Here is a 27,552-nt window from a genome sequence, read left to right on the forward strand (position 1 = left end):
AATAAATAAATACATCATTAAATAATTAATTAAATGTGTCATTAATTAATTAAAATTGGAATTAAATACATAAATATGTGATTAAATGTGTCATTAATTCATTCAAATACGTATTCATTCAATGTAAAAACCACATATAATTATTTCACTATTTAATTAATTATTTCATGGACCTGTGTTGCAGCGCTTCATGAATTTATTTTATCTGTCAAACTCACCCATCAAAGTCAGGGGGCGGGGCTAACGCAAATCTAGTCTATCCATTGCTTTCGTCTAAAGCCTTTCCAAGCATGGCGGCTACGGAGGACATTCTTCAACTTTCTCAGGAGTTGGTGAGAGATATTTTAAACCTTGCTGAAGATGTGGAAGCAGGACCTGCTGACCCAGAGCAGGTAGCGTGTAAAGCAGAGGAGTTTATTGAAATTGTTGGAGTTATTTCCGCCCTTTCCGATCAAGATATTGATCGTAGAGTGACTGCAAATTTAGAGGAAGTACTCCACCGCTTCTCTGGTACCAGGGCGCAACAGATACAACACACACAGGGACCAGGACGTTTGGCGTTTGACATACCGAGTGCAGTCTTGGAACACCAAGTTCTTTCTGGAACACCAGTTTGTCAAATTGCAGCATTGTTCGGAGTCTCAAAGAGGACCATCAGAAGGCGTATGAAACAAAACGGTCTAAGGTATTTACACTACATTCACGAGTTTTCAGTTTATGAATGGCCGGTGTTGTGTAACAAACTCTATACTAATATGTTTTTTTTGTTTGTGCAGAAAGACCGACCTCTATTCAGCAGTGAATGATGAGGAGTTGGACCATATTGTAACAGAACTCCACAGAAGACATCCAAACACCGGCTACAAGCTAATGCGAGGTCATCTGAATGCAAGACGTGTGCGTGTTACAAGTAAGTATAATAATATATGACCTGATGTAAGGGATAATATAGAATGAGACGGTCATTTCTCCTATGTTTTGCTAACTCTATTCTGGGTCGTGAGAAAACGCAAAGCCGTTTAGAAATCAATGCATGGAGGGATTACATACGCGTGTATATCAGATGTGGGTAGTAATGAGTTACATTTACTTGAGTAACTTTTTGGATAAATTGCACTTTTAAGAGTAGTTTTAATGAAAAATATTTTATATTTTTAATTGAGTAATATTGTTCTAAAATAACAATACTATTGAGTACAATTGTTGGCTTCTCTACCCACCTGAGTATTAAATATATGTACATATAATATTTGTGCCTTGATTTATGTTACTTTTGTAAAGATTTAATATATGTGTGCTGTAGTTAAGAAGTATTGTTTAAAATACATGAATTTGAAGTTTATTCATTTATAATATCGTAGACAATCCCAATTAATTGACTGTAACCATAACAGCAGAAAGGGCAGCTTTAGCCAACAGAGATATTATCAGCTGTAGTCCCTGGCCAGATGAAAATAGACAGCCCCCCCAAAAAAGAGATTATTATTGATTACATTCATGTTCTTATTTGACAAATCAGATGTTACTCAACAGTTACTCAGGACTTGAGTGTTTTTTTTTCCACCAAATACTTTTTTACTCTTACTCAAGTAGTTATTTCAGTGTTTCCCACAGATCTGAAATATACTTGGGGGGTGGTGGTAGCGGGGGGGGGATGGGGGGTTGAGGTGACGTGCAACAACATTAACCTTTCTGTTGCTCGCTTGTTAGCAGACCATTCACGCGATGGCAGAGCGAACAGGTACAGGCAGGGCCCATAATGATAGCCCTATAGTTTAAATCTACTACCCACACATAAACATATGGAAATGGGTTACTATTTTAAAAAAAAAAGTATTTATAAATGTATTTAGGAACCTATCCATGTGATTATAAGTGGGGGTCGACCTCAAATCCTCTAGGGGGGTCCGGGGGCATGCTCCCCCGGTAAGATTTTAATTTGAGTTAAATGCATCAATCTGGTGCTTTTTGAGGGGAAAATAAAGAGACTAGATCTATGGAAACACCTATATTAAACAGAACTGTATACATTTCAATAATCATAAAATCATGGCCATAACCAATAACATACCATTTCCAATATGAAAAAAACACTGAAACTTATAGTTATGAGTGTGTCTGTGCTCCTGAACCAGCCTCTCCTGTCTCTCTCCTCTCTCCTAGTTTTAGCTCTCAACAAGTTTTAAAAGTGTATCTTACCTTTTTTCACCTAGTTAACTTTTTATTTATTTATTCATGCATATTTTACTATCACATTACATGACATTTCATTTAGCTGACGCTTTTATCCAAAGCGACTTATTCTGACCGATTACAGAGACATTCTCCCTGGAGTAACTAAGGGCTAAGTGCCTTACTAAAGGGCAAACTAGAATGAACTCACAGCCTTCCGATCTTCAGCCCACCTCACTATCCATTAGACCAATCACTACCCTCTCAAATGGAAATATGTGTTTACATAAATGGTGACCACACCGTTTGAGACCCACTGAGAACTTAGACTAAGTTAACTATCTAAACACTCAGAGTCCTTTACCTCAACTGAGCTGAGGTTATCCCGAGCTTGAATGACACACAGAGACCAATCAAGGGCTTTGATTTATGATCTGTATGACAGTGGCCATGTCGGCAGGCCACAGGCCATCATGTAGACAGCCAGTCACCCTGTGTGAGGCAGGCCACTTAACAGGCCAGAAGGAGGCGAGATCAGAGCAAGGGAGCGAGGGATCATTGTCCACAAGTTAATCGATCGCAGATGGCGTCGTGGTCACGGACGAATAAAAAAATAAATAATAATAATTATTATTATTTAAAAAAATTAAAATAAAAAATTAAAATACCTAAATGGGTCGCGAAATATACTTGGGCGGCCGTTAATATACCTGGGCGGCCCGCCCAAGTATAGTCTATGTGTGGGAAACCCTGTATTTGGATGACTACTTTTTACTTTTACTAGAGTAATATTGTTCTAACGTAACAATGCTGACTTGAGTACAATTTTTGGCTACTATACCCACCTCTGGTGTATGTTTTATATGTGTGTATTTATGTAGTGTTGTCAGACTCTGATCTTGCATGGTTGTTTTCCACGCCTTCACTCTCCCTGTAACAAGTTATGAGTAATTTTTCTAACCATCACCATTAGTCCGAAGCTGATTAAATAAGGCAAATATCCTACATAGTTCCTCTTGAACCTCTTTTCCTTTATGCTCCTCTAATTGTAGCGGTGTCCCTAACAACTGCGTGTTATACATAGCAGTGGTGAGAACAGACTGTAGAATGCAACGATTGACCAATCAATTTAACAGAATTGGTAATGATTACATTTATTTATACTTTATCTATTATTTGAAAATGAACTATACAGTAGTGAGCCTAGCTAATTTTAAGATAATGTTCATGTAGCCTATGTTTCTATTTGCAATGCATCCAGTCATTTTATTTGCAGTTAACTTGAAGCCAGTAGCCATGTATTAAAATATCCTATCACTAAGTTTGGTGTAACAACTTTTTTCTCTTTCAGAAAATTTAGTTAACTTTGGTTATTTTGACATGGTTCTGCACTGTAATAGTTATACACACCTCACTATGTTATGACACTGTTTCCTCAAATTAAGTGACTCCACAAGTATTTTTGTTCCAGCACTAGTCAAGTAGATTGAACAGGTGTGAGTGTGTGTTTTTTTTTATTTCATTCTTCTATCCTCAGTCTCAAGACTCATTACGCAGAGTCGATGCAGAGGGAGTCCACATGAGACGTCTAAGGCTGCGTGTGTTAAGACGACGCCAGTATTCTGTTCCTGGCCCGAACTCTTTATGGCATGTAGATGGCCACCATAAGCTCATCAGGTCAGTGATATTGGCAGATAAAGAATGCATCTGTCAGTAGAATTGTTTTACAGTAAAGTTGTTTTTTGTGTGTTTACAATTGCCTTACAGGTGGAGATTTGTTGTCCATGGTGGGGTGGATGGATTCAGTCGTTTGGTGGTCTACCTGACTGTGGCTGGCAATAATAGAGCTAGAACTGTCTTGCAGAGCTTTATCGCTGCTGTTGAGCAGTATGGGCTGCCATCAAGAGTACGGTCTGATAAAGGAGGAGAGAATGCAGATGTAGCAGAATTCATGATCAGGAGCAGAGGTGCCAACAGGAATTCGCACATCACAGGAAGAAGTGTCCACAATCAGCGGTAAAAAATTGTTTGGCAACTAGGCTCACACAACAAACATTACCAGTTGAATATGTCACCCACAAATTAACACCAATTGTCAATTTGATCCTAAAAACAGAATAGAGAGGATGTGGAGAGATGTGTATGAACATGCCCTGGACCTCTTTCATCAGATCTTCACTTCACTGGAAGATCAGGGAACACTGAATCCAGACAATGAAGTCCATCTTTTCGCACTGCACCGGATCTTCCTTCCTCTGATTCAGCAAAGCCTAGATTCTTTCAGAGATGGATGGAACTTTCATGGTCTTAGAACTGAAAGGAATCAGTCACCACAGCAACTCTGGAGAAGATACAGAGAGCAAGGCCCAATGGAGGACCCTACTGAGGTTAAAGAAAGATCAAATTTTAACACTTTTTAAATAGTCTGTTTCCCTAATGGAATTATATGAGAAATGATATGCTATAAAAGGTACTTTAAATGAATCATACATCTTATCAAGGTCTCCTGAGCTTTTAAAGAACAACCTGAGTTATAGTTATAGTATTCATGGCTGTATTATTTTACAAAACTATATAGGCGACCAAAAACCAACAGAGTCCATAGTGCTCAGTAATTTTTTTCATAAGAAGGCTGTTTGCTGATATGTGGGTTGTATCCCATTTTGAATTATGTACTGATTAGTTTTAACCATTTCATCATTAAGTGGCCATCCTAAAGGCTTTTTATAGTTTTTTCACTAGAGTGCCTTGGATTTTTTCTTCGGTTATTTGTAATATGTATAATTTCTCAACTGACTTAGTGACCAAAAATAACAAACTTAACCCTTGTGCACTGTTAGAAACCACTACCGACTCGTTATTGTTCATTTTAGTGGCTTTTTTCCCCCAGCCACGACTTTGATGCAGGTAGAGAATTTGCCCAGTGTATTATTGACCTAGTGACATTTTTAAAATTATATTTACAAAATTCATTTCAAATTAATGTGTCACCAAAAATCATTCCATTTTCTGTAACACAGCAACATTTATGGCCACATTTAAGAGTGAAAACATCCAACAGTGCATGAGGGTTTAATACTTTGAGTAATGAAACTAGTTTGATGTATTAAGTACAAGATTGATCATGCTTGTCCTCCATTCAGGTTTATGAAGACTATGGGATCGACTGGAATGGACCTCACAGTCTTCATGGAGGCACTGTGTCAGTCCCTGAGATTCAGCTGGCCCATGAACTCTCCGATGAAGAGGCTGCCATTTTGCCAGCTCCAGGAGTTTCTGTAACTGATGCACTTAGATCATATATAGAGACTGTGCAAGTTTTATCAAGAATCATAGCAGACTAATGTCCAACCAATGCTTTTATTTGGCATCTTAGAACAAGCAATCATATTTGTAAAACGCTTCATTCCTTAAAATCAGTTTAGCCTTAAAGCTCTTCCATCACTGTTATGAACTTGTAAATGGACTTTATGCACAGCTCCATTACTTCCTAAACTTAAAACACACTCCTTTTACTTGCTGTCTCATTATTGACCACTGAATGAATAACATGAATACTGCTCTCTTAACACTGAAAGCTGATGATGCAGAATGGTTGGGTGTAAGTAAATGGAAAAAACTATTTTGAATAAAACAATTGTCAACTACTGGACACAGTATGTTCACTGTTTGTTTTCAAAGACACTGAACTTGTGTCAATTGACCTGACCAACTGCACAGTGCACATCTGTCCGAAAAACACTTAAACAAGTCCAAATCCAGTCTGAACACTATTTATGGCAGAGACGAGTGCTTTCTCAAAGTCCATGAATGTTTTGAAATGGGCTGGCAGCTTTAGTGTTTCAAAGCATGTGGAGGATGTAGGAAGGGTTCCACCAGAAATCTCCACTTTCAGTTCAGTAGGAAGCTTCTCCCAGCCAACCCAGAACGTCAGCAGCTGGACCAGTGTAGCCGATGAAGCTAAAAGTCAAAGTGGATTCAAGACTATATTTAGTTCAACTTAATTCATATCAATGAGACATAGAAGAGTTGCTAAAGAGAATAAATTAGCCAAATACAGGTGAAACTTGGAAAATGAGAATATCTTTCAAAAGTGCATTCGTTTCAGTAATTCCAAAGGTGAAACAAATCTCATAACATGCAAAGTGAAATATTTCAAGCCTCAGTTATAATTTTGATGATTTGGCTTACAGCTATGAAAACCAAAAATAAAAGAATCAAATTAGAATATTTTATGAAATCAATAAATGTAATCATCAAAATTATTAAAAAAAATGCTTGAAATATATTGCTTTGCATGTAATGAGTATATCAGTTTCACCTTTTAAGTTGAATTACTGAAATAAATGAACTTTTGCACGATATTCTAATTTTCCGAGTTTCACCTGTAATGTTAATTACCTGTTTCAATGAACATCCTTAGAAATCCAGTGATGCGGCACGTAGACTCTATGTCAAAGTCTTCATCATCACTGTCCTCAAGTGGCCATGTGATTTTGTCTAGAAGCATCTTACAGAACAAAGTAATTATTTTAAAAAGAACTTATTTTAGTGAAGGAATAGGCAGAATACATTCTTGGTAAAGGAAAAGAGAACCAGCTCAGTCATTGAAGATGTGTGTACATTCATCAAGTGAAGTCAAATCTAACTAAATTACTGATTTACCTGTGGTGTGAACTGCATTTCAGCCATTTTGGGGAGAAGAAGAGGGACAACATCTGGCCTAGATGTCAACAGGGGCCATACCATCACATCTTTCAGTCCTTTTCTCAACTGTTTGATTTGGCGCATGGTCCTCCCAATAACCTAAGAGGCAGAAAAATCCATATTACAGATGAAATCCTCAACCCAAATTTGCCAATAGTAGGGAAAATGTTCATAAAAAGCAAATTACTTGCTTTATAAAATCCATCCTCACTCTACTACACAATATAGCAACCCTTTATAAGACATTTTCAAGTTCTAGAATAATGTACGTACGCCGCTAATCAAATGTGTTTTCCTGGAATGTCCCTTTATTTTTCAACAAAAAAAATTCTACCTGGGTTACAAGTTAAAGAGAATGCTAGTTCTCCTGCCTACAGTCCCAAAATGCCTGTGAGAGAATAAGTGGTGCTTCATGCAAACCTGACATAACTGTTCTGCTTAAGACAATGATGGATGATGGGGAAATGCCACTTTCTAAGTTTCAGCACCTGGTGTCTAGTGCTCAAATACGGTACTAAGAGAAGTTAACAGTGGTGAACACCTAACTATCACCTTTTTAGAGTAGATTATCAAAAGGGAAATTCACACAACCAGATGAGTGTTGTTGAGCTGCTTTGATGTACTGTAGTGTGATTTTTTTTTATGAAGGATTGCATTTTGTTTATGATGATTTTTCCTACTGGGTCAACTTTTGTGAAATTGGGGTTTCTTAAATATACCATTGTTCTAATAACACTTGCAGGAATGAGAAACATTGTAGTAGTTAAACTGTATGTATTTAATGCTGGTTTTGAAAAACTAACATTACTATGGGCCAAGACCAAATATGTTTAATGTTTCCATCTCTTCCTGTGTTGACATAAGAACCCAGGGTTCACAACACTTTATCATTTCAACAACTACAGCAATGAATTCCGTCAATAAATAGGGACTCACTGCATGGAGTAGAAGTTTGTTATGTAGCCATCTCCGATTTGTTTTGGTGACTGTTGGGAGATCCCAGGACATTGAAAGATCTGAAACGGCGTCCTTCTGTTCCGGTGTAAGTTCTTCATGTTCAAGCTAAAATCCAAATCATACAAGTGATTACATTTGCCCAAACAATAATTCTGCAAGGCAATTTTTTTGACATTACATACCAGTTTTATGATGCTCCTGATGTGCAGATCAGGACAGTCTTCTGTAACAACAGTTGCTGTTTCAGGGTCCCCATTGAACAGTACATGAATTACAGCAGGACTTAATCCTGTGACATGGGGGCCGTCATGCAGAAAGCTGTGGGCCAACATCCTTCCTGCAACCCGGAAGAGGTCACTTTCAATAAGCACCTCTGATGCAGCTGGAACAAGATGATCAGGTTCACCCTCAAATAGCAGTGTTCGGCCCATTCCTCCTGTAAAGTATCCAGAGATCTAGAGATTAAATCAAAAACAATTAACCACTGAAATACATTTTCATCTTTACAATAGGAAGAGACTTACCAAGATCTAGACTGAATCCAAACTGAAGTTTGGATATTATTGTTGTCATAAAGTACCGCATCACTCCCTCCCCAACAGCAACGTCACCTGAAATAAAATTGATGAATTAATTATAATGAATAAATAACAGTGGCAAAACAATGGCTGACTGATCCAGGTAACAGGATTAGGTAACATTTAACAAGCAAGGAAAAAGTAGTCAATATTGTATGTGTGTATTATGCAAGATCTTTTTTCATCAGTGATCTTCAATTATATGATTTATGGATCCCATTTAACAATTTCATATAAAAACCTGAGTGTTATAAACTTTACTGATACATTTATATTAAAAACTTTGGTAATACTTTACTTGAATGGGTATGCATAAGACTGACATGATAATGTCATAATCATGACATGACACCTGTCATGACACTTTATGAATGCTTATGACAGTCGTCATCAAGTGTCATTCGATAAATGATGTCACTTTTAATGCCAAGTTGACTTTGTTTGAGATGTCTTTGTTATGACAACTTGACATAGACCAAAACAACGTAACCTGTCATAAACATGACATATAAGACCTGATTATCAAACTTTGAAAATATATTTAGCTTTATGTCTTAACGTAACATTAAACTGTCATATATTGATAGCTTTCACATTGTAGTGTGGAATCTACAGAATTGACGAGGCATTTTGTTGGTTCTTTTTACTGCTTTATTTACGTTTTTACATTACCTTTTTTGTTGGAAATAGGTTGAGAGATAACTGGCACAGAGGACACCAGATTAGACATGCAAAAACGTTCAAAAAGTTTGATAATAAGGTGTTCTGTGTCATGTTTATGACAGGTTATGTTATTTTGGTCTATGTCAACAACAATGTCAACTTGGCATTAAAAGTGACGTCATTTACCGAATGTCACTTAATGAATGCTTATGACAGTCATAAAGTGTCATGACAGGCATCATGTCATGATTAAGACAGCATCCTGTCCGTCTTATGCACACCCATTCAAGTAAAGTGTAACCCAAACTTTATATTACTTACCAACAAGAATACAATGAAGTGGACATGCCCATTCTTGCTGCTGTTTATAGAATGACAGAAGTTCCCGTTCCCTGTCTTCTTCGGAGTCCCTTACATCCATCTTCATTCTCAGTGCTTTTCCAGGTGCATGTTCCCTTAAAAGATGCTCTTTGAAAACGTTTGCAGCTTCAGCTGGTTCCTTAATAAGCTTCCAATCTAGAAAAAAACAACAATAAAGTGATCAATTCCAGACAGACATGTTGTTAGTTGGGATGTTACCCGCAGATTAAGATATCCTCTCAGTCTACAGAAAAGGAGAACATTTACAGAATATTTTACAAAGCTGAGTTGATATAAAAACCGCTTTCTGTAAAAAAAACAAAAATATTTTAACAATATATAACCCTATTGCCCATTGTTTTGTGTAATTGTATTAGCTTATCCAATTATATCTTACAGGTGTTATTTTTCTATTGACACAGTTTAAATTACACACAATCTTATAGCAACTGTATTGTGATGACACAGACCGTTGTTTGTTTCTTTGGGACCAAAATCCTCATCAATCGCTGCTGGGGCAACTGAACCCTCAGCTGATGTTGATGGCCTCACTGGAAGACTGTCAGTGACTGGAGCTGTCCCGCTATCATTTTCTTCACTTTCACCTCCCTCTTGTTCTCTTTCTAATGCCTGCATGGGTGCCCTTCAAGTTAACAAAATTGAGATTATGGTCACACTCCCTTGTTTGTGTGCACAACACTTCCCAAAGAAAAAAGAATACACCATCCTTCAATTTCTATAGGAAGTACATACCCATTGCAGCTCAATCTGTGCAGCTTCATCTCTGAAAAGGGAACTTCATTCTGGCAAGTGATGCAGGGGATTACTGGACCAGAGACATGACCTGAGCTCTCCTAGCAACAACAACAAAATACTTTTAATTAATGATTAAATGTCACCAGTGAGCTTTGTTTTAATTATGCATTAAACTGAGTGTGTGAAATTATGTACACTACTACACAATCTAAGGTTAGATCCTGTTGAAGTGGACGTATGTAGATTGTGGACTGTCCAATCATCGTTGATGGATCTTTCAGAAAGGCAAGTGTGTATCCAGAGCTGGGACACGGAAGTAGTGCCAGATTTCGACTACGAGTAGATCCTGCAATTTTAAGAAATTCAAAGCCTCCGCCTTTTTGGAGCTTCGGGAACACTTCCATAAGTTTGTTTGATATGACCATTGGATCGCTGTCATTCCCTGTGGAATAAAAGCACATCATATTGACTCACCAAAAACTAAGCAAATAAGCCTGTTATAACGTATTCACAACATGATAAATCAACCTAAGTTTGAGTCTAATATGAACATATGGAAATACTTGTCTATAAAAAGAAATGCCGAGCATAACTGCACAATTTCAACTTTCCACAGACAGTACAGTACTTTCTTTATGGTTTTGCTAGTCTTAGTTTCTTACTCACCTAAAAATGTCACTTTTTGCTCTCCAAGTCCTGAAGAAAGAAGTTCCTGTTTATGCTGTACGCTTGGAACTTTCTCCACCTTGTGGTCTGCCAAACAACAGACCGTGTGTGTGTAGCTTCTTCGAATGACTTGTGCTGGTCGTCTCATAGTCCTTCTGGCGCCACCGGTATACGGCGCGAAAAGCCTTGCTACCTCGGCTGCAACACAGAACAATGACAACTCAATCGGTCACCAGTCAGCTAAAACAGTTAGCCTCACCGTCTATTTAAATTTAGTGGTTGCTGCGAGCTAACACTATTTTGCCGATTAGCGTTGTATGCCCGCACCATTGAACACACACAAAGCATACCGCGCACACCTACCGCATACAAACACTTTTCAATCCATCTCCAAATTGTTCGCTAATTTAACCTACACCTGTGTCCAAAGTCATTGATTACTAACACACTTGGCTGACATTAAATGACTTAGCTAAACTTGGACAGGTGTTCGCAGTGGAGCGGCAGGTAGTGGAGCCGCCGATGTCGCCGGAGCCCCCGCCGCCGCTGAGGTCGCCGTCGGGGCCGGAGGAGTTCTGCTGAGAGCTTCCTCGATTAAAGTCGCTGCTTCTCTCAGCAGCTCCGGGCAACTCTTCGACATGTTGTACTGCACGCATGAAATTCGTCGATGTAGGTGCAGGCATGGGTGCAGGACGGAGTCTTCCACTTGACCCAACGTACTGTAGCCTATAGGTGAATAGCGCCATCCAGTGTATCGGGGTATTTTCACTATCAATCCATTATCTGGAATCCATCTGTCTTGACTTGATGCGCTGGGTAACCAATCAGGTGTTAGAACCCGCCCCCTGACTTTGATGGGCGAGTTTGACAGATAAAATAAATTCATGAAGCGTTGCAACACAGGTCCATGAAATAATTAATTAAATAGTGAAATAATTATATGTGGTTTTTACATTGAATGAATACGTATTTGAATGAATTAATGACACATTTAATCACATATTTATGTATTTAATTCCAATTTTAATTAATTAATGACACATTTAATTAATTATTTAATGATGTATTTATTTATTTAATTGTGTCACAATCCATCCTCCATACTTTGCTGTTACTGTGCCTGCTAAATCCCTTTGCCTTATCATTAGCATGCTTCCAATTAGTATACCCAGTTCTTGTGAAAACGGAGTCACTCCCTCCAAATTTCCTGCAGGGAAAACAAAAGGCTGCATCTTCTTGCTGCGAATATTCAAGCCAGTCTCTCTCGTTGTACCAATTAGCCGAAAATGACCGTTTACAGTCATTATTATGCTGTTGCTTCTTTGGAAACTGCCTGAGATGAACCTGAGCTGGCTTGTCAACTCCGAGGTCCTCTGGTAAACCATGCTGTGAGTGCGACGGCGGGCTCTCCGGTCCCAGTGAACCTGGCTCACTCTCCTCACTGCGAGGCTGAACCCGCGGCTCCTCCCTCGGCAGGTGTTCCTCGTCCTCTCCGGTGCTCCTGCTGCTGCTGCTGCCAGGCGGCGGGGATGCCGCCGACGGTGTGGTTGTTTCTGGCTTTTTCAGCCATTTGCGAATATCCATTCTGTCCATAGACTGTATAAAATATTCTGAATGTCCGCTTGAATTAAAATAGCTGCTACGTTGCTTCGTTTGTTTTTGTTTTATGGCGGGATGACGCACTGACCGTCAGTGACCGTCAATTTACGTCTCATGACGTAAACTGCGTAAATTGCAAAGCTGTTTTTTTATTTACCCATGCTGTTCATTTTGGTTTGTCAGTGGAGTTTTCTGTTGTTTTTAACACATCATAAACTGTTGTAATAAAACTAAAAACAATAAAAAATAAATTAAAAAAATACTATTTTGATTGAGGGGGCGGACAGTCCGCGTGAGGTACTGGTTGCTTGGTACACCCATCTGGTCCGTGTCCTTTAAAGACTCCAGAGATCCTCCACACGAAAGGCAAAACCGTGTCACTTGTCCCAGGTTGTTTCCACAAAACGGACAAAACATGTTTACCGAACGTAAACACACCATAGACTGTATATGAAACACACTCGCACCTTCGGTCTTTCCGCCAAAACAAAACGCAACCTAATATCCAGGAATGAAACGCTATAGAGACTGTGCTACAGTGGAATAAATAAAAGCAATATTATTTGGTGTTTTAAAGAAATAAACTCCCCTTGATTTTAGATACTTACTGTAGTCCGTTGTCAGATGAAATGAATGAAAGTGAGGTGGATTGTGGGTAACATAACGTGGCTACGTCACGTTGCCGTCAAGCGTGACGTAACGTTGCCGTGGTAACGACGGAATCTTCTTCTGGTTTATTGTTGTTATAAAAATGATTATTATTACTATTAAACAAAAAGCATTTAAAATACAGTCAGTAGCCATCGTCATTCCGATGTGGGGGGAGTGGTTTTCACCATCATTATCATCATTATATATTTTTTAAATGACTAATATTGGCCTACAATACCCCTTTATTGATCAAATAGGAATATAATTGTCTTTTAAATAACGTAAACTAAAGGGAACCATCTATTTGACACAGCTGAAGCTCTGGCCTTCCTTAAAAAATAACTAATTTAATAAAAATCACAGTTGTATTACACACAATGCAATGTTTTTTGAGAACACAAATTTGGTAAATAATGCACCATAATACATTCTGACGAAAAATAAAAATGATTATGAATACAAATACAATAAAACAAGCCTCCCGTGAGTTTCTACAAGCTATAAAGTAGATTTTAAAGACGTTTTATAGAATAAAAAGCTCACTGCCGGACGTTGTACAAATGCGTGTGTGCACCACGACAAAGGAGCCTCATTCACTTTACATTGGCGTTGTTTGCGTGGTGCAGACAGGTAAATGTAACAAAGTTCGTGACTCCACCACGCAATGCGGTGTCAAGGAGTCGTGGTGGAGTCACGCATTCTGGTGAGATCAGGTTGGATCTGCGGGTAGCATTCGCTCGCGACCTCAAGTCGTCTGCAACATACGTTTAGGGAGCTATATAGAAGCCTATGGACATCCCGGAAAGTTGAAAATGTACGCTAAGGGCCGCCCCCTTACGTTGGAAAAAGCCGACACAGGGGACTTGACATAACGTCAACATTGGCCGACCTGGGAGTGAGGATGTGTTGTTCCAGACATAGACATCAAAACGCGACACATATTCAGTGTGCAGTTACTTTGGCATTAGGGCAGGGATATCTAGACACTTTCCAAGGTTTGACATAATGAATTGTGCTACTTTTGAAGCAAGCAAGGATGTTTTCAAATCTGTAATCAAAAAGCTCCTAAAAAACGCTATAGAGCTCCTGCGGATGATGTCACATATGCTGGTCACGTGACGAGAAACGAAGGGGGCAGCCATTTTGGCAGTAATCGCGTCAGTAAATTCATTGGCAGGCACCGGCAGACTGTCGAGGATGGTGGATAACTGCTGTGCACCAGGTTGCACAAATAGGCGTGGGAAGAAGAAAGGTGTATCTTATTATCGCATTCCAAAAGACGCGGAGAGGAGGGAAAAGTGGATCGCAGCGATTAAAAGAGCCAGGAGCCGTCTGAACAAGACTGAAAGATGGGACCCCCCGGCCGTTTGCTTTCGCTTATGCAGTGATCACTTCATATCAGGTGGGTGAAGGAATACAGTACAATGCTACAAAAATAGATAAATAAAGGTTAAAAACGCCAGCCACTTTGGTTGAGTACGTTCAAAAATACAAACTAGTTTCAGACGCACTGCAGTAGCTATCCAAGCTAATAAACAAACATGCTAACGTGACACTGCCGTAGCTAGACAAGCTAATAAACAAACAATGCTAACGTGACACTGCCTATCAAACTGGAATAATTTAATACTTACCCTTGCAGTGATGATGCCGAAGTTTTTGGATGTAAGACTCCACAGTTGAATGTTGTTTACGAAGCCGGACTGACACCATTTGTAAGCCTCCAAGCTTTTGTAAGCTCTGAGGGAGTCTCCTGAGTACACTGATGGAAAGCTTACAAGATAGCTGTGGATGTCCGCGTAGCGCAAGTCGGGTACATCGTCTTCAGAGCAGGAGGTTATGCTTTTGAAAAGCACACCGGGTGCATTATATGGGTCGCTTATATTTAATCTTTCTAATTTTGTACTATAAAGCCGAATTTCACTTGAATTAAAATGAGATGTATACTCGCACGGTAGGAAAACGCTGGCGCCGGTCATCATGTTTACTGCCAAAATGGTGGCTGATAACCAAAAGTCACGTGACCGCAGGAGCTCTATTGAAGCAGTTCCTGCCGTTGCTATGTTAGTTCAAACAGTAACGACGGACTATTTTTCTTAGCGGATGCATGTCAATTTAAATAAATACATACAACTATTTTCTAAATCCATAAAAGCATTTCAATTAATATTGGGAGTCATGTCGTTACTTTGTTGAGAATGTGGCCATGTAATAAGCGGGATAATGTGCACATTGCACATTGCATAATGTGCCTTCATGCCGATCTAGGTCCCTCTGCAAAAAATAAATAAAAAACGGCTCGTTCGCGGGCGCGAGCCGGATCCCGTCGGGCCGGCTCCCGTCGAGCTCTTTGAGGCGGCTCGTTCGCGACCGACACATCACTAGGAGAGAGCTAGCGGGAGACGTGACGGAGTGTGAGAATACGACAGGGTTAGTGAATTGTTTTGGCGTGGTTATGGCCAACAGTGTGATCTGTACAATAAACTCCCGGATAAAGGACAAACTAAGCCTCCCTGTGTTCCTGTAGCGAGACGCTACAATATCTTTGCCATTTATTGTCTTGCTTATAATAATGATAATAGTCATTTATAAATATCATTTTAGAGCACACATTTGAAATCAGTAGGCGAGGCTGTAATTTCGCCAGCTGTTACTCTCATGAGCGAGGCAGGAAATAATAGTTTTAACATGCCAAAAAGCTCCTGTGTCGTTTATTGCACCTCAAACATTAAAACAAATCCAGAGTTACGTGTTTCTGTACTTCCGCGAAGAAGAAAGGACAGTAACAGAAGATCTCTGTGACGCCAGATGTGGTGTTGTTAATGCGATATGATATCCGAAAAAAAATTCTGTTTAGGATGGCCGAAGACACTACACTACCCATAATCCCCAGCTATCGTTTGGGACTACAGTCCCGTTGACAAACCCCGTGATTAATATTCAAGCTCTGGGATTGGATGTTGGAGTGGCAGTGCGCCAAGGTTACGCCGAGCGTCAAGCTCTTTGAAATGGAACGAAACCACGGCAGACTATTCAAAACTGGACTCGAACGCCCCCCGACAACTACACATGCGGGCTATTGTGTTTCGCAACATGTTCTCTATGGCACGTCTCTACTGGGAATTGTAGTTTTAAAAGAAGTTTTCGTTTTTCCCAAAATTAGAAGTTGACAGTATTAAACTGTGTACATCCCTGGAGGTTTAGGCGATAGGAAACAAATTGGTGTGTGCAAATTTAAAACATGTAATTACTAAATGGGGGGAAATCGCTTGTAATAATGGGCAGCATTAATATTGAAGGATTATTTGAATTATTTGAAGGATTAAAGTAACGTGTTATGGCAGGAAAGTTAAATCTGGTATATTCAGCAGGATCAATAAACTGATCAGGAATGCTGGGTCTGTCATCGGCATCAAGCTAGACCCCTTTGAAGCTGTGGTGGAGAGGAGGACACTAAATGGCTGTTGTCCATCATGGATAACCCCACCCATCATTTCCACCTGCAGCTGGACAGTCAACGGAGCTCCTTCTTCAACAGACTGCTGCAGCTCCACTGTCACAAGGACCGATAATCTTCTCTGGTCCCCTCCCTAATCTGATCAATGACGACATGTATAGCCGCATGTCATCATTTCAGCGCTGGTTGTCTTGGTGGGGCCCAGCAAACAATGTGGGCTTCGTAAAAAATTGGACAGCCTTCTGGGGAAAACCTGATCTGATTAAGAGAGAATGCATTCATCCTACTTTGGAAGGTTCAAATCTCATTTCGGCAAACATTTCAGAGCTTTGTGGACTTAATCCAAGACAAACTGGAGTTGAGACCAGGAGGCGGAGTCGCAGTCTTACATGCTTCTCTGCGCTCTCTCCAATAAAATACCCAATATTAACGGTGTGTGTGTCTGCCCAAGGACAATTTAAAGTAAAACCTAATAGGGGCGTCACACATAATAGCTTAATACAAGTAAATGTAACAACTACTACAGTGCAACAAAACAGGAAGATTAAATGTGGACTCTTAAACATAAGATCTCTAGCATCTAAAGCAATATTGATAAATGATTTAATATCAGATTATAATATTGATATATGCTGTCTCACTGAAACTTGGTTGAGGCACGAAGAACATGTCAGCATAAATGAAGCCACTCCACCCAGCCATATCAATACTCATATTGCTCAAGACACAGGCAGAGGAGGTGGAGTTGCAGCAATATTTGACTCAAATGTACTTATCAATACTAAACCAAAATGAAATTAAAACTGCGGTCGCACATGTGCGCGCAGTGATGAGCGGGCCCTCGCGTCCTTGTGCCTGTCGGGGAGGGAAGCCGGTCATCCCGGCGTCGAGCAGACGCGCGCGAGTCCTGGGAAATGAGCCGTTTCTCATTTCTATAATTTTCGCGTCCCAGACACCCAGGTCCTCCGGCAGCGACCCGGAAACGGATGTCGGATGTCTGGAAGGAAAACTAATTTCTCTAAAGGGTCGTCGAGGATCGATCATCGAGGAGGCTGTCTGGAGGAGCCTCAACCGAGGATACACTGATTTAGAGGAGAAAGGAGAGAGGAGATTCTCTGGAGGAGCTATCACCGAGGGTACAAAGATGTAGAGAGAGGAGAGAGGAGTGTCTCTGGAGGAGCTATGACCGAGGGTACACTGATGTATTCTCCGGAGACGATTTCAGCCAACAGTGATGTTTAAAAGAGGTGTGACGCATGGCTGGACTTATGTCAACCAAGCACAGCTCTGCAAACTGTTCCGGTTTTGATTATGAGTTATTTGAGATGATCAAATGCGCATCAGACTTTCTGCCCTTTACCGTTTGTTTACTCACTAATCACATCTCCCCTGGATGTTAGGCTATTTTGTTTTTAATACAACTGCTTTCATTGTGAGGCGATGTTTACAGGGAAAACAGCTGCTGAGGTCAGTGCAGAAAGCAAAACAGTGTGTATAACATATATCGCTCAATAATATATGTAAAAGGCCTACATTTCACACTTTATTTTTAGGCTTCAGGAGATATCTACAAATAAACAGTAGATATTTTTCATGAAACCATATAGTTCTTCACATAATAAAATACACAAGGGCTGTACCCTGATATTTAGTATATGCTTTAGGAGCTCTTTGTGTTAGTTGTACTGTGTGTGTGTGTGTGTGTGTGTGTGTGTGTGTGTGTGTGTGTGTGTGTGTGTGTGTGTGTGTGTGTGTGTGTGTGTGTGTGTGTGTGTGTGTGTGTGTGTGTGTGTGTGTGTGTGTGTGTGTGTGTGTGTGTGTGTGAGTTGATGTGGCAGGCAGACAGGCAGGTGTAGGTTATCTGACATATAAATGGTCAAAAATTGTGCATTCTCCGTTAGCCTACGAGCTCCCCGTTTGAGCGAAGGACTATTCCATCTCAATGTAGCATGACATTGGATATGCGCTTAACTTGTCCTGGATTGGAATTTTTCCAAACATTTCCCAACGAGGAGTTTGCAAAAATGTGCTTAAGATGCATGAGAAACGCACATATTTGAAAATTGCCGAGTTTTTGGGGGACGGGTTAAATGGAAGGCAATTTGAAATATGTCCAGATTCATAAGAGCAATGTGTATACTGCTTTTCCTGAATATTGGAAAACCTATATGCGAGTAGTTTGGAGTAATTTGGAGTAATTTTTGGCATGTGAATCGTCAAAAATGGTGTATTCGCTGTTAGCTTACGACCTCCCCGATTGAGCTAGCAACTATTTTCTTCGCAATTAAGCATCACATTGGATATGGGCTGAATTGGTCCTGGATAGGAATGTTTTTCCAAAATGTCCCAATGAGGAGTTCGCAAGAATGTGCTTAAAATGCATGAAAAACGCACATTTTTCTAAATGGCCGACTTTCTGGGGGGCGTCGCTAATGAAAAGCAATTTAAAATATGTGTGAAATTATAATAGCAATGTGTGTACAGCGTTTCGTGAATATAGGAAAAACTATATGCGAGAAGTTTGTAGTAATTTATGACATGTAAATCGTCAAAAATTAAACATTCTCCGTTCGCTTACGAGCTCATCGTTTGAGCGATCGATTATTCCTTTGCAATTCAGCATCACATTGGATATGGGCTGAACTTGTCCTGGATTGGAATTTCTCCGATCATTCCCCTAGGAGGAGTTTGCAGAAATGTCCTTAAAATGCATGAAAAAGGCCGACTTTCTCGGGGGTGGGGCTAATGGAAGGCAATTTGAAATATGTCCGCAATCATAAGAGCAATGTGTGTAAAGCATTTCATGAATATCAGAAAAACTATATGCGAGTAGTTTGGAGTAATTTGCGATATGTAAATCGTCAAAAATGGTGTATTCGCTGTTAGCTTACGACCTCCACGATTGAGCTATTAAACATTTTCTTCTCAATTTAGCATGATATTCGATAGGGGCTGAACTTGTGCTGGATTGTAATTTTTCCGATCATTCCCCTAGGAGGAGTTCGCAAGAATGTGCTTAAAATGCATGAAAAACGCACATTTTTCTTAATGGCCGACTTTCTGGGAGGCGTGGCTAATGAAAAGCAATTTGAAATATGTGTGAAATTATAATAGCAATGTGTATACAGCGTTTCGTGAATATAGGAAAAACTATATGCGAGTAGTTTGTAGTAATTTGTGACATGTAAATCGTCAAAAATTGAACATTCTCCGTTCGCTTACGAGCTCATCGTTTGAGGGATCGATTATTCCTTTGCAATTTAGCATCACATTGGATATGGGCTGAACTTGTCCTGGATTGGAATTTTTCCGATCATTCCCCTAGGAGGAGTTTGCAGAAATGTCCTTAAAATGCATGAAAAAGGCCGACTTTCTCAAGGGGTGGGGCTAATGGAAGGCAATTTGAAATATGTCCGCAATCATAAGAGCAATGTGTATACAGCATTTCATGAATATCAGTAAAACTATATGCGAGTAGTTTGGAGTAATTTGCGACATGTAAATCGTCAAAAATGGTGTATTCGCTGTTAGCTTACGACCTCCACAATTGAGCTATCAAACATTTTCTTCTCAATTTAGCATGATATTGGATAGGGGCTGAACTTGCGCTGGATTGTAATTTTTCCGATCATTCCCCTAGGAGGAGTTTGCAAGAATGTGCTTAAAATGCATGAAAAACACAAGTGTTTCAAAATGGCCGACTTCCTGGGGGGCGGGGCTAATAAAACTATTTACAAATATGTCCGCAACTCCATGAGGAATGTCTGTGCCAACATTTGTGAAGTTCTGAGAAATTATATGTGACTACCACACAATAGGGGGCACTAGTGAGCAGTTTTTTTGAAAGATTACGTTTTTTTTTACATCCTCGAAAAGGTCGTGGGCTTTGACGTGTCTCCCAAGTTTTGCATTCCGAAGCACATTTTAGCACATCGTCATAAAAAAAAAAAAGGTACAGGCCACGCCCACATTTATCCTTCGTTGTGACACTTTAAATATAAGTTCATACTCATCCCCAGAGTATGTCAAAAAAAATTATAATTTCGTCCATCAGTTCATGAGTTATACATTTGTCATGTTTTTGGCGCCCCCTATAGTCCAAAATGAAAATTACTTGTTGTGCCTATTCCCCAATACAAACTGAACCTTACCACCAAAATGTGTGTTTTTTTGGTACATTGTTGATGAGTTATGAGCATTTCTATCTAAGCCCCGCCTTTTTGCGAACACGTTTAGACTCTAAACGTCATTACTCCCTCCAGCGATACTGTATACTGAGTTTGGTGTTGACATTTTTTTATTGACATTTTAGTGAATATTTAACTGTTTTTGAAATGATGCTAATTAAAAAAAAATAAAAAGTAGGCGGAGCTTTGGGGTTCAAGGAGATTATATGTAGAGCAGGTCCACCCGAATAAGTGTGCAAAATGTGAGGTCATTCGGAGTTATGGTGCGACTTTGTACATCTTTCCAAAGATGGAAATGGCCATAGGTGGCGCTAGAGAGCATGATGGACAATTTGAACACATAGAGTCAAGAATATTGTAGTTTTCACCAATTCTGGAATTCGTGCAAAATTATACAACTTTTGAAGCATCCTAAAGACCTCAAAAACAGGAAACGCAAGCAGAAAAATAAGAAGAATTCCTCCAATAACAATAGGTTCCTCGTGCATCGTGCTAGGACGCCGTTGGGTCCGAGCGCTCTGTGCTCGGGCCCTAATTATTCCTCCTTTGAAAGCCTTGTTTTTAGTCTTACGCATCCTTACTGTTGCATTTAACTCTATATTAGATTCTATTGGTTTCCGTCAGAGTGTAAATAAGTCAACCCACTGTTATAATCACACTCTCGACCTTGTTCTGACTTATGGTATTGAAATTGAGCAACTATTAGTCAAACTGCATAATCTTGCTTTATCTGACAATTTTTTGGTAACTTTTGAAGTACTGCTACTAGACTACATAGTCTGTTAGTGCTATAGCCAAATGTAAGGAAGAGATTCCATCAATCCTTAACTCGATAGCATGTCTGCATGTAGGGGAAGAAACTTATACAAAATGTACACCACCCCAAAAAAAATCATTTTGTTGATAGTGCTACAGATGCGCTGCGAATAAAATTGGACTCTGTTGCTCCTATAAAAAAGAAGAAAATAAAACAACATAGACTAGCTCCATGGCATAATGCCGAAACCCGCAAAATAAAGCAAAAGCCGAGACAACTTGAAAGGATATGGTGTTCCACTAAACTTGAAGAATCTCGTTTCCTTTGGCATATTACTCTCAATGAATATAAGAAAGCACTGCGTAAAGCGAGAGCAGCGTACTACTCTTCATTAATAGATGAGAAAAATAATAATGCAAGATTTATTTTCAGCTAAAATCCTTGATTATGCGATTAAACATGCAGGGTTTTTATGTGATTTTATGCGGTGAAATTGCGGGAAGTTGCGAAATATGCTAGTTAGTCACACAACCCCTTACTGTCACCCTTACCTCGTCCTATGGCTGTCAGGCCTTTTGGTGTGTGCGTGTGTGTGTGTGTGTGTGTGTGTGTGTGTGTGTGTGTGTGTGTGTGTGTGTGTGTGTGTGTGTGTGTGTGTGTGAGCCTGGCCCTGCCCCCTCCTCCCCCTTCCTGCCATCTTATCACTAGACAGAGGGGGGATGGGTTCTCTCTAAAACAAAGTGTCTGTAAAGGTGCCTGCCATCTCTCTCTCTGTTTCTGCTGATACTTACTCTCTTGTTAAAAGGTGATGAAGTTTGCAGCGTAAGCCAGCCATCAGTGTTCTAGTTTTAAGGTTTTGCATACCTCAAAGTGTGTCTAAAAGTATCTTGGCAAGAGAAAAAAAGCCAAAATCCACCTAGGTCATTAAAAAGAAACCGAATTCCACGTTTTACAAATGAACAGACACAAATGCAGACTTGACTACTTGGCAGTTGATTAAAGCAGATGTGTCCTTTTTCATCTCTCAAAGGTTTGGGTCCTGTTCAACACTGGGTACAGAAATATATTCAATATACAGTCATTTGTACGTAAAGATTTCTTAAGTTGTAAGCACTTAGAAATATACATTGATTGCATTTAAAGTGGCTGTAGACAACTTATCATAATGAAGTAATTGATTGCACAAATTTGTAATGGATGTAAAATAAAGACGACATTAGCATTTAAATTGGCTCCCTATAAGACTCGCTTTCTCTATGAAATTATGTCTGGTTCTGAGTAGTGGTCTCCCTTTCACAATAAAAAGCCCAAACACAATACTTTCTGAATCACTGCAGGAAGTAATGTGCTAAAATGCAAATACAAATAGCTTACAGTAGCTCCCAATTAGTTGAACAATCGGAAAACCGCAAGGACTGTGGAAACACCTACTGGCAAAGGATTGTGGATGCAAATTATGCAAAGAGGAAGAAAAAACATTCTATCTAAAGCTAGATAACACAATCTGCATATTGACAGTATGAGTACAACAAAAACAGTATGCATGTTGATGCAAACGACGATGTTCAGTAAACGATCAATCAAAATCGAAGGATCAAATGTATTTTTAAATGGAGCAGAAATATAACTAGTCTCCCAGTGCAAGTATCTTGAACAGGGAGTGTCATATTGGAACTCACACTTGACTTTTTAAGAAACATATCCAGAAAGTATCCAATACCATTCAATTCAACTTGCAACATTTTAAACAAATTAGACCTTTTTCTTAACTGTCAATGCTGCAAAGTCATACCTCCACTGTATGATTCTATCTCACATTGAATACTGTTTTACAAACTGGTCGTTTGCTTGTGCCACACACCTGAAACCCATAGAACAGCTGTTCAAGAGAGCTATACAGGTGTTTGACAGAAAGCCACAGTCATAACACCACTGTATCATCCTTGAAAATCACAATTTCTTGAGTTTTTGACATTTTTATGTCTTTTAAAAGTATGTGTTTTTTAAAAAATAATATTTACATGGGCTGGCCCCCCTCCCCTTGGGGGAATTCATCCACAGAAAACACACTGGACGCAGCACTAGGTCAGAAACCAGAGGAGACTGTGAAGTCCACCACAGACGGACCACCTTTGGACAAAATGTCCTCTCCATTAAAGGCAGCTCATTGTGGAATAGCCCCCCAACTGAGATACGGGATTGTCCCACTCTCAATAGTTTTAAAGGTCAACTTAAAGAATGGTTGAGCAACAAACAGACGTGTAATCACCGCTAAATAAATGCACTTTAACACAGGGGTATCTCCTCTTGCACTTTATGTAGCGCTTTTATCTTATCTTGCACTTTATATATCATAGCTGCTACATTGTACTGCCATGTGGTCAATGCTTGTATGCTGCTCATGCTCTTTCTGCATATCATGTATTTTATTTTTGCTGTATATATATAAATGTCATGTTCTTATATGCTGTATGTGACGGGGCTACAGATGGAAATTAGCTCAAAGCTAAAATCCGGCTAATTTACACTTGTAAGCATTATTTTTGTTTTAAAGTGTTCATCAATGTGCACTACGGTAGCCCTGAAGAAAATTAAACATTAAAATATGTTATCGATGTCCCCATTCCCAGTTTGTTTTTGGGAATAATTGCGATGTTTACTATGTTTTGGTAGCTCTTAACAAAACAGATTTTTTGTAAAAGACTGCGACTCTAAAAAGGCAAGTTTGTGATTTTAACACTGTTTCGATGAAACAATACATTATACAATATTACGACTTTTTTGCCATATTTTTAACACAATCTTTTTTTTTGTGGTTGTAGGGCTTCAAGATATTTTGCATGTCATGCATAAACACGGTGTCATCTTTTCCTTGAAACTGACGTGCTGCCCGTTTTACAAAACAAGTTATTTTTCTGCTTCTTCATCCTCTGAATTTTCCTCCCCCGTCCCTCTTCCTTCAGCCAGCACAACAAGAATCAAGGTGGATCTGTGAAATGAAACACCTCTTCCCAAAGCGTGACTTCCCTATTGAGAGCATGCGTCTAGGGCAGTAGGGTCTAAACCAATTGGCCAGATAAACTAACATGCAGAACGTACGGTATGTTTGAAGACTAACCATTTATCCAGTTCAAGCTGTCTTTAAGATGTGACATTGCGCTCTGACTATTTCCCGTAAAATGGTGAAAAACTATTACTTATTCTTAAATTTGACCTCTTGCTGCTTGGTTGAAAATGATAGTTGAAAAATAACTTTAAAAAAAAAAAAAAGACTCAAACAGCGAGGGACATTATACTGGTGAAAAAACTCTCAATTCTACAGATGACTCCCCCCACTCAACGCAATAAGTCCCTCCCTCCACTCAGCAAAGCATCTAAAACTAAGGACCCCACTAAGACGACAGTTTGAAAACTAGCTATGGATCTGAGAAAAACCAAGTCTCCCCCCGTGAGTTGCAGCCAGGAACAAACTCCTGGACTACCATCATCACCACCATTCTGGACACCCGAATCTTGCAGTACTACTGCTGCTTATTTTGCTCCTTGGGCCAAGACGTCTCTGTTTGTGGACACAGTGAAATCAGTGTTGGTTGATATTGTGGAGGGGGTGATACATCGGTACAGAGAAGAAATATGCAACGGATGCCGAGTCATTCACCCCGGCCAGAGGCAACACGATTGTGTGAATGACATACCCGATTTTTTCTTCAGAAACAATTACAACACGTTAATGAAAAGACTCTGGCTCACCGACTTCATTACTGAGATCAACCAGACTCTTATTGATAAAGAAATTTTCACGGATGATTGGATGATCCAAGGCGCTTCGGAGGCTTTTCTGCACAATCTCAAAAATTGTAGACGCCTCAAGGAGAGACTTGAAAAGATCCCTGCCGAGTTTGATGGAGAAGAAGAAGACTAATAACCTGCGGTTGGTTGAAGCCAGGGATTTTTTCTTTTTCGAAACATTGACTTTTTCTTTAAAGTAAAATAAAAATAGGGAACTACTATGCAAAACGCTATGTATATATTGATCAGAATGTAGTCAATACCCTTTTAATAAGTGTGGTGATGAGGACGATTGAAAACAGAGTGAATAGTGATCCCCGTGTAAACAGAATGGCTGAAGTTTGTAAACTAGAAGACATTTTGGATATCGTTCGTTCTGGCAGTACTATTCCTGGTCATTGGGAAACGATTGTAAACGAAACATTTAAAGTGGTCCTGGAATCTTCATTTTCCGAAACATTCTGTAACATTACCGAAGAAATTAAACAAACATCAAAAGTGTATCATGTGCTCTCATTGTATGCTCTGTTTGTAGATGTAATGCATCTTTGTGTCAAAAACAGCATACACATGAATATTTTGACTGAAGTGAAAAAACTCCATCATGATATTTCCAGTAATCTGGGGAATTCTAAGCTGGAGACGGTCCTGGGGATGTTACAATCAGTATAACTATTGATTTTTTGTGTGAAAATGTTTAAATGTAAATAGGACATTTTTTTTTCTTTAAATAAAAAAAAGTGTTTTTTACATTTTAAAAACTGTTGTCTTCATTATAGCAAGGGGAGCGTGTCTGATACATGTGTATTACAGTCCTTCACATGCACTGTTGTCTTCATTATAACAAGGGGAGGGTAACAGTGAAGATGTATGATACATGTGTATTGAAACGTGCGTATTATACCCCCACAGAAACACAGAAACATGGAAACACAGAAACACAGAAAACACTGAAACCACTGAAACACTGAAAAAACACAGAAACACTGAAACACCAACACACAGAAACACCGAAACACAGAGACACAGAATTACAGAAACACAGAAACACAGAAACACAGAAACACAGAAACACAGAGACACAGAAACACAGAAACATGGAAACACAGAAAACACAGAAACACAGAAACACAAAAACACAAAAACACAAAAACACTGAAACACCGACACACCGAGAAACAGAACCACAGAAACACGGAAACATAGAAACACAAAAACACAGAGAAACACAGAAACACAGAAACACAAAAACACAAAAACACTGAAACACCGACACACCGAGACACAGAACCACAGAAACACAGAAACACAAAAACACAAAAACACTGAAACACCGACACACCGAGACACAGAACCACAGAACCACACAAACACAGAAACACAAAAACACAGAAACACAAAAACACAGACACAAAGAAAACACAGAAACACAAAAACACAGAAACACCGACACACAGAAACACAGAAAACACAGAAACACAGAACCACAGAACCACAGAAAACACAGAAAACACAGAAATACAGAAACACAAAAACACAAAAAACACAAAAACACTGAAACACCGACACACAGAAACACTGAAAACACAAAAAACAGGCTTGTGTGCTAGTCTGGTTTTTGAATAAACACATCAGTATTTTAAAAAGTCGATGGGAGGCTGATACTATTTGACTTTTTAAAATACTGATGTGTTTATTCAAAAACCAGACTAGCACACAAGCCTGTTTTTTGTGTTTTCGGTGTTTCTGTGTGTCGGTGTTTCAGTGTTTTTGTGTTTTTTGTGTTTTTGTGTTTCTGTGTTTTCTGTGTTTTCTGTGGTTCTGTGTTTCTGTGTTTTCTGTGTTTCTGTGTGTCGGTGTTTCTGTGTTTTTGTGTTTCTGTGTTTTCTTTGTGTCTGTGTTTTTGTGTTTCTGTGTTCCTGTGTTTTTGTGTTTCTGTGTTTGTGTGGTTCTGTGGTTCTGTGTCTCGGTGTGTCGGTGTTTCAGTGTTTTTGTGTTTTTGTGTTTCTGTGTTTCTGTGTTTCTCTGTGTTTTTGTGTTTCTATGTTTCTGTGTTTCTGTGGTTCTGTGTCTCGGTGTTTTTGTGTTTTTGTGTTTTATCACACACACACACTCATTCTGTTTGCATTTACTCGTTCGTTATCTGACCAGCTTCAATCTTGTAGGCTACTCACTTCGTTTCTTGTAGCCCTCGAAAAGGTTTTGGAGGTTGATGCCTCGGTGAACGTGAGTTGTTTGGCTTTCTTGTCCGCA

At 39.4% G+C, this 27,552-nt stretch overlaps 2 protein-coding genes across 10 annotated transcripts in view; one reads left to right on the forward strand and one right to left on the reverse strand.

The window, feature by feature from the left end:
• The first annotated feature begins 90 nt into the window (after positions 1–90).
• LOC307035094 (uncharacterized protein) lies at positions 91–5,824 on the forward strand. Of its 4 annotated transcripts, none has more exons than XM_079674089.1 (6): positions 91–685; positions 777–906; positions 3,710–3,849; positions 3,940–4,188; positions 4,289–4,559; positions 5,316–5,824. In XM_079674089.1, the coding sequence occupies exons 1-6, from the start codon at positions 291–293 to the stop codon at positions 5,514–5,516; spliced, it is 1,386 nt and encodes a 461-aa protein (XP_079530215.1). In that variant the 5' UTR covers positions 91–290; the 3' UTR covers positions 5,517–5,824. The 4 variants fall into 4 exon arrangements, 2 of the variants coding, with proteins under 2 accessions (XP_079530215.1, XP_079530216.1); XM_079674090.1 differs by having other exon boundaries at positions 777–897; XR_013807010.1 differs by having other exon boundaries at positions 261–685; positions 777–877.
• LOC307035092 (uncharacterized protein) overlaps positions 5,514–27,552 on the reverse strand; it is a 97,624-nt gene continuing 75,585 nt past the window's right edge. Inside the window, exons 1-12 of one of the 6 annotated variants that reach the window (XM_079674079.1) lie at positions 12,028–12,661; positions 10,860–11,057; positions 10,397–10,635; positions 10,191–10,291; positions 9,908–10,080; positions 9,399–9,593; positions 8,361–8,447; positions 8,019–8,272; positions 7,816–7,941; positions 6,838–6,978; positions 6,574–6,682; positions 5,514–6,132 (exon numbers count right to left, since the gene is read on the reverse strand). In XM_079674079.1, the coding sequence (XP_079530205.1) occupies positions 5,915–6,132; positions 6,574–6,682; positions 6,838–6,978; positions 7,816–7,941; positions 8,019–8,272; positions 8,361–8,447; positions 9,399–9,593; positions 9,908–10,080; positions 10,191–10,291; positions 10,397–10,635; positions 10,860–11,057; positions 12,028–12,244 (2,058 nt within the window). In that variant the 5' untranslated portion in view covers positions 12,245–12,661 and the 3' untranslated portion in view covers positions 5,514–5,914. Of the gene's footprint in view, positions 6,157–6,573; positions 6,683–6,837; positions 6,979–7,815; positions 7,942–8,018; positions 8,273–8,360; positions 8,448–9,398; positions 9,594–9,907; positions 10,081–10,190; positions 10,312–10,396; positions 10,636–10,859; positions 11,058–12,027; positions 12,662–27,552 lie in introns of those variants that run through there. The other 5 variants (XM_079674082.1, XM_079674081.1, XM_079674080.1 and 2 more) reach the window with 5 other exon arrangements.

The sequence above is a fragment of the Notothenia rossii genome, assembly GCF_949606895.1.
Source record: "Notothenia rossii genome assembly, chromosome: 4".
NCBI lineage: Eukaryota > Metazoa > Chordata > Actinopteri > Perciformes > Nototheniidae > Notothenia > Notothenia rossii.

Excerpts from the sequence above, each read along its gene's own strand:
- LOC307035094 (XM_079674089.1), top strand. The coding sequence starts at position 291 with ATGGCGGCTACGGAGGACATTCTTCAACTTTCTCAGGAGTTGGTGAGA. Across the intron at positions 3,850-3,939 it reads GGCCACCATAAGCTCATCAG|GTGGAGATTTGTTGTCCATG; the intron begins GTCAGTGATATT and ends ATTGCCTTACAG. Across the intron at positions 4,189-4,288 it reads AGAAGTGTCCACAATCAGCG|AATAGAGAGGATGTGGAGAG; the intron begins GTAAAAAATTGT and ends TCCTAAAAACAG.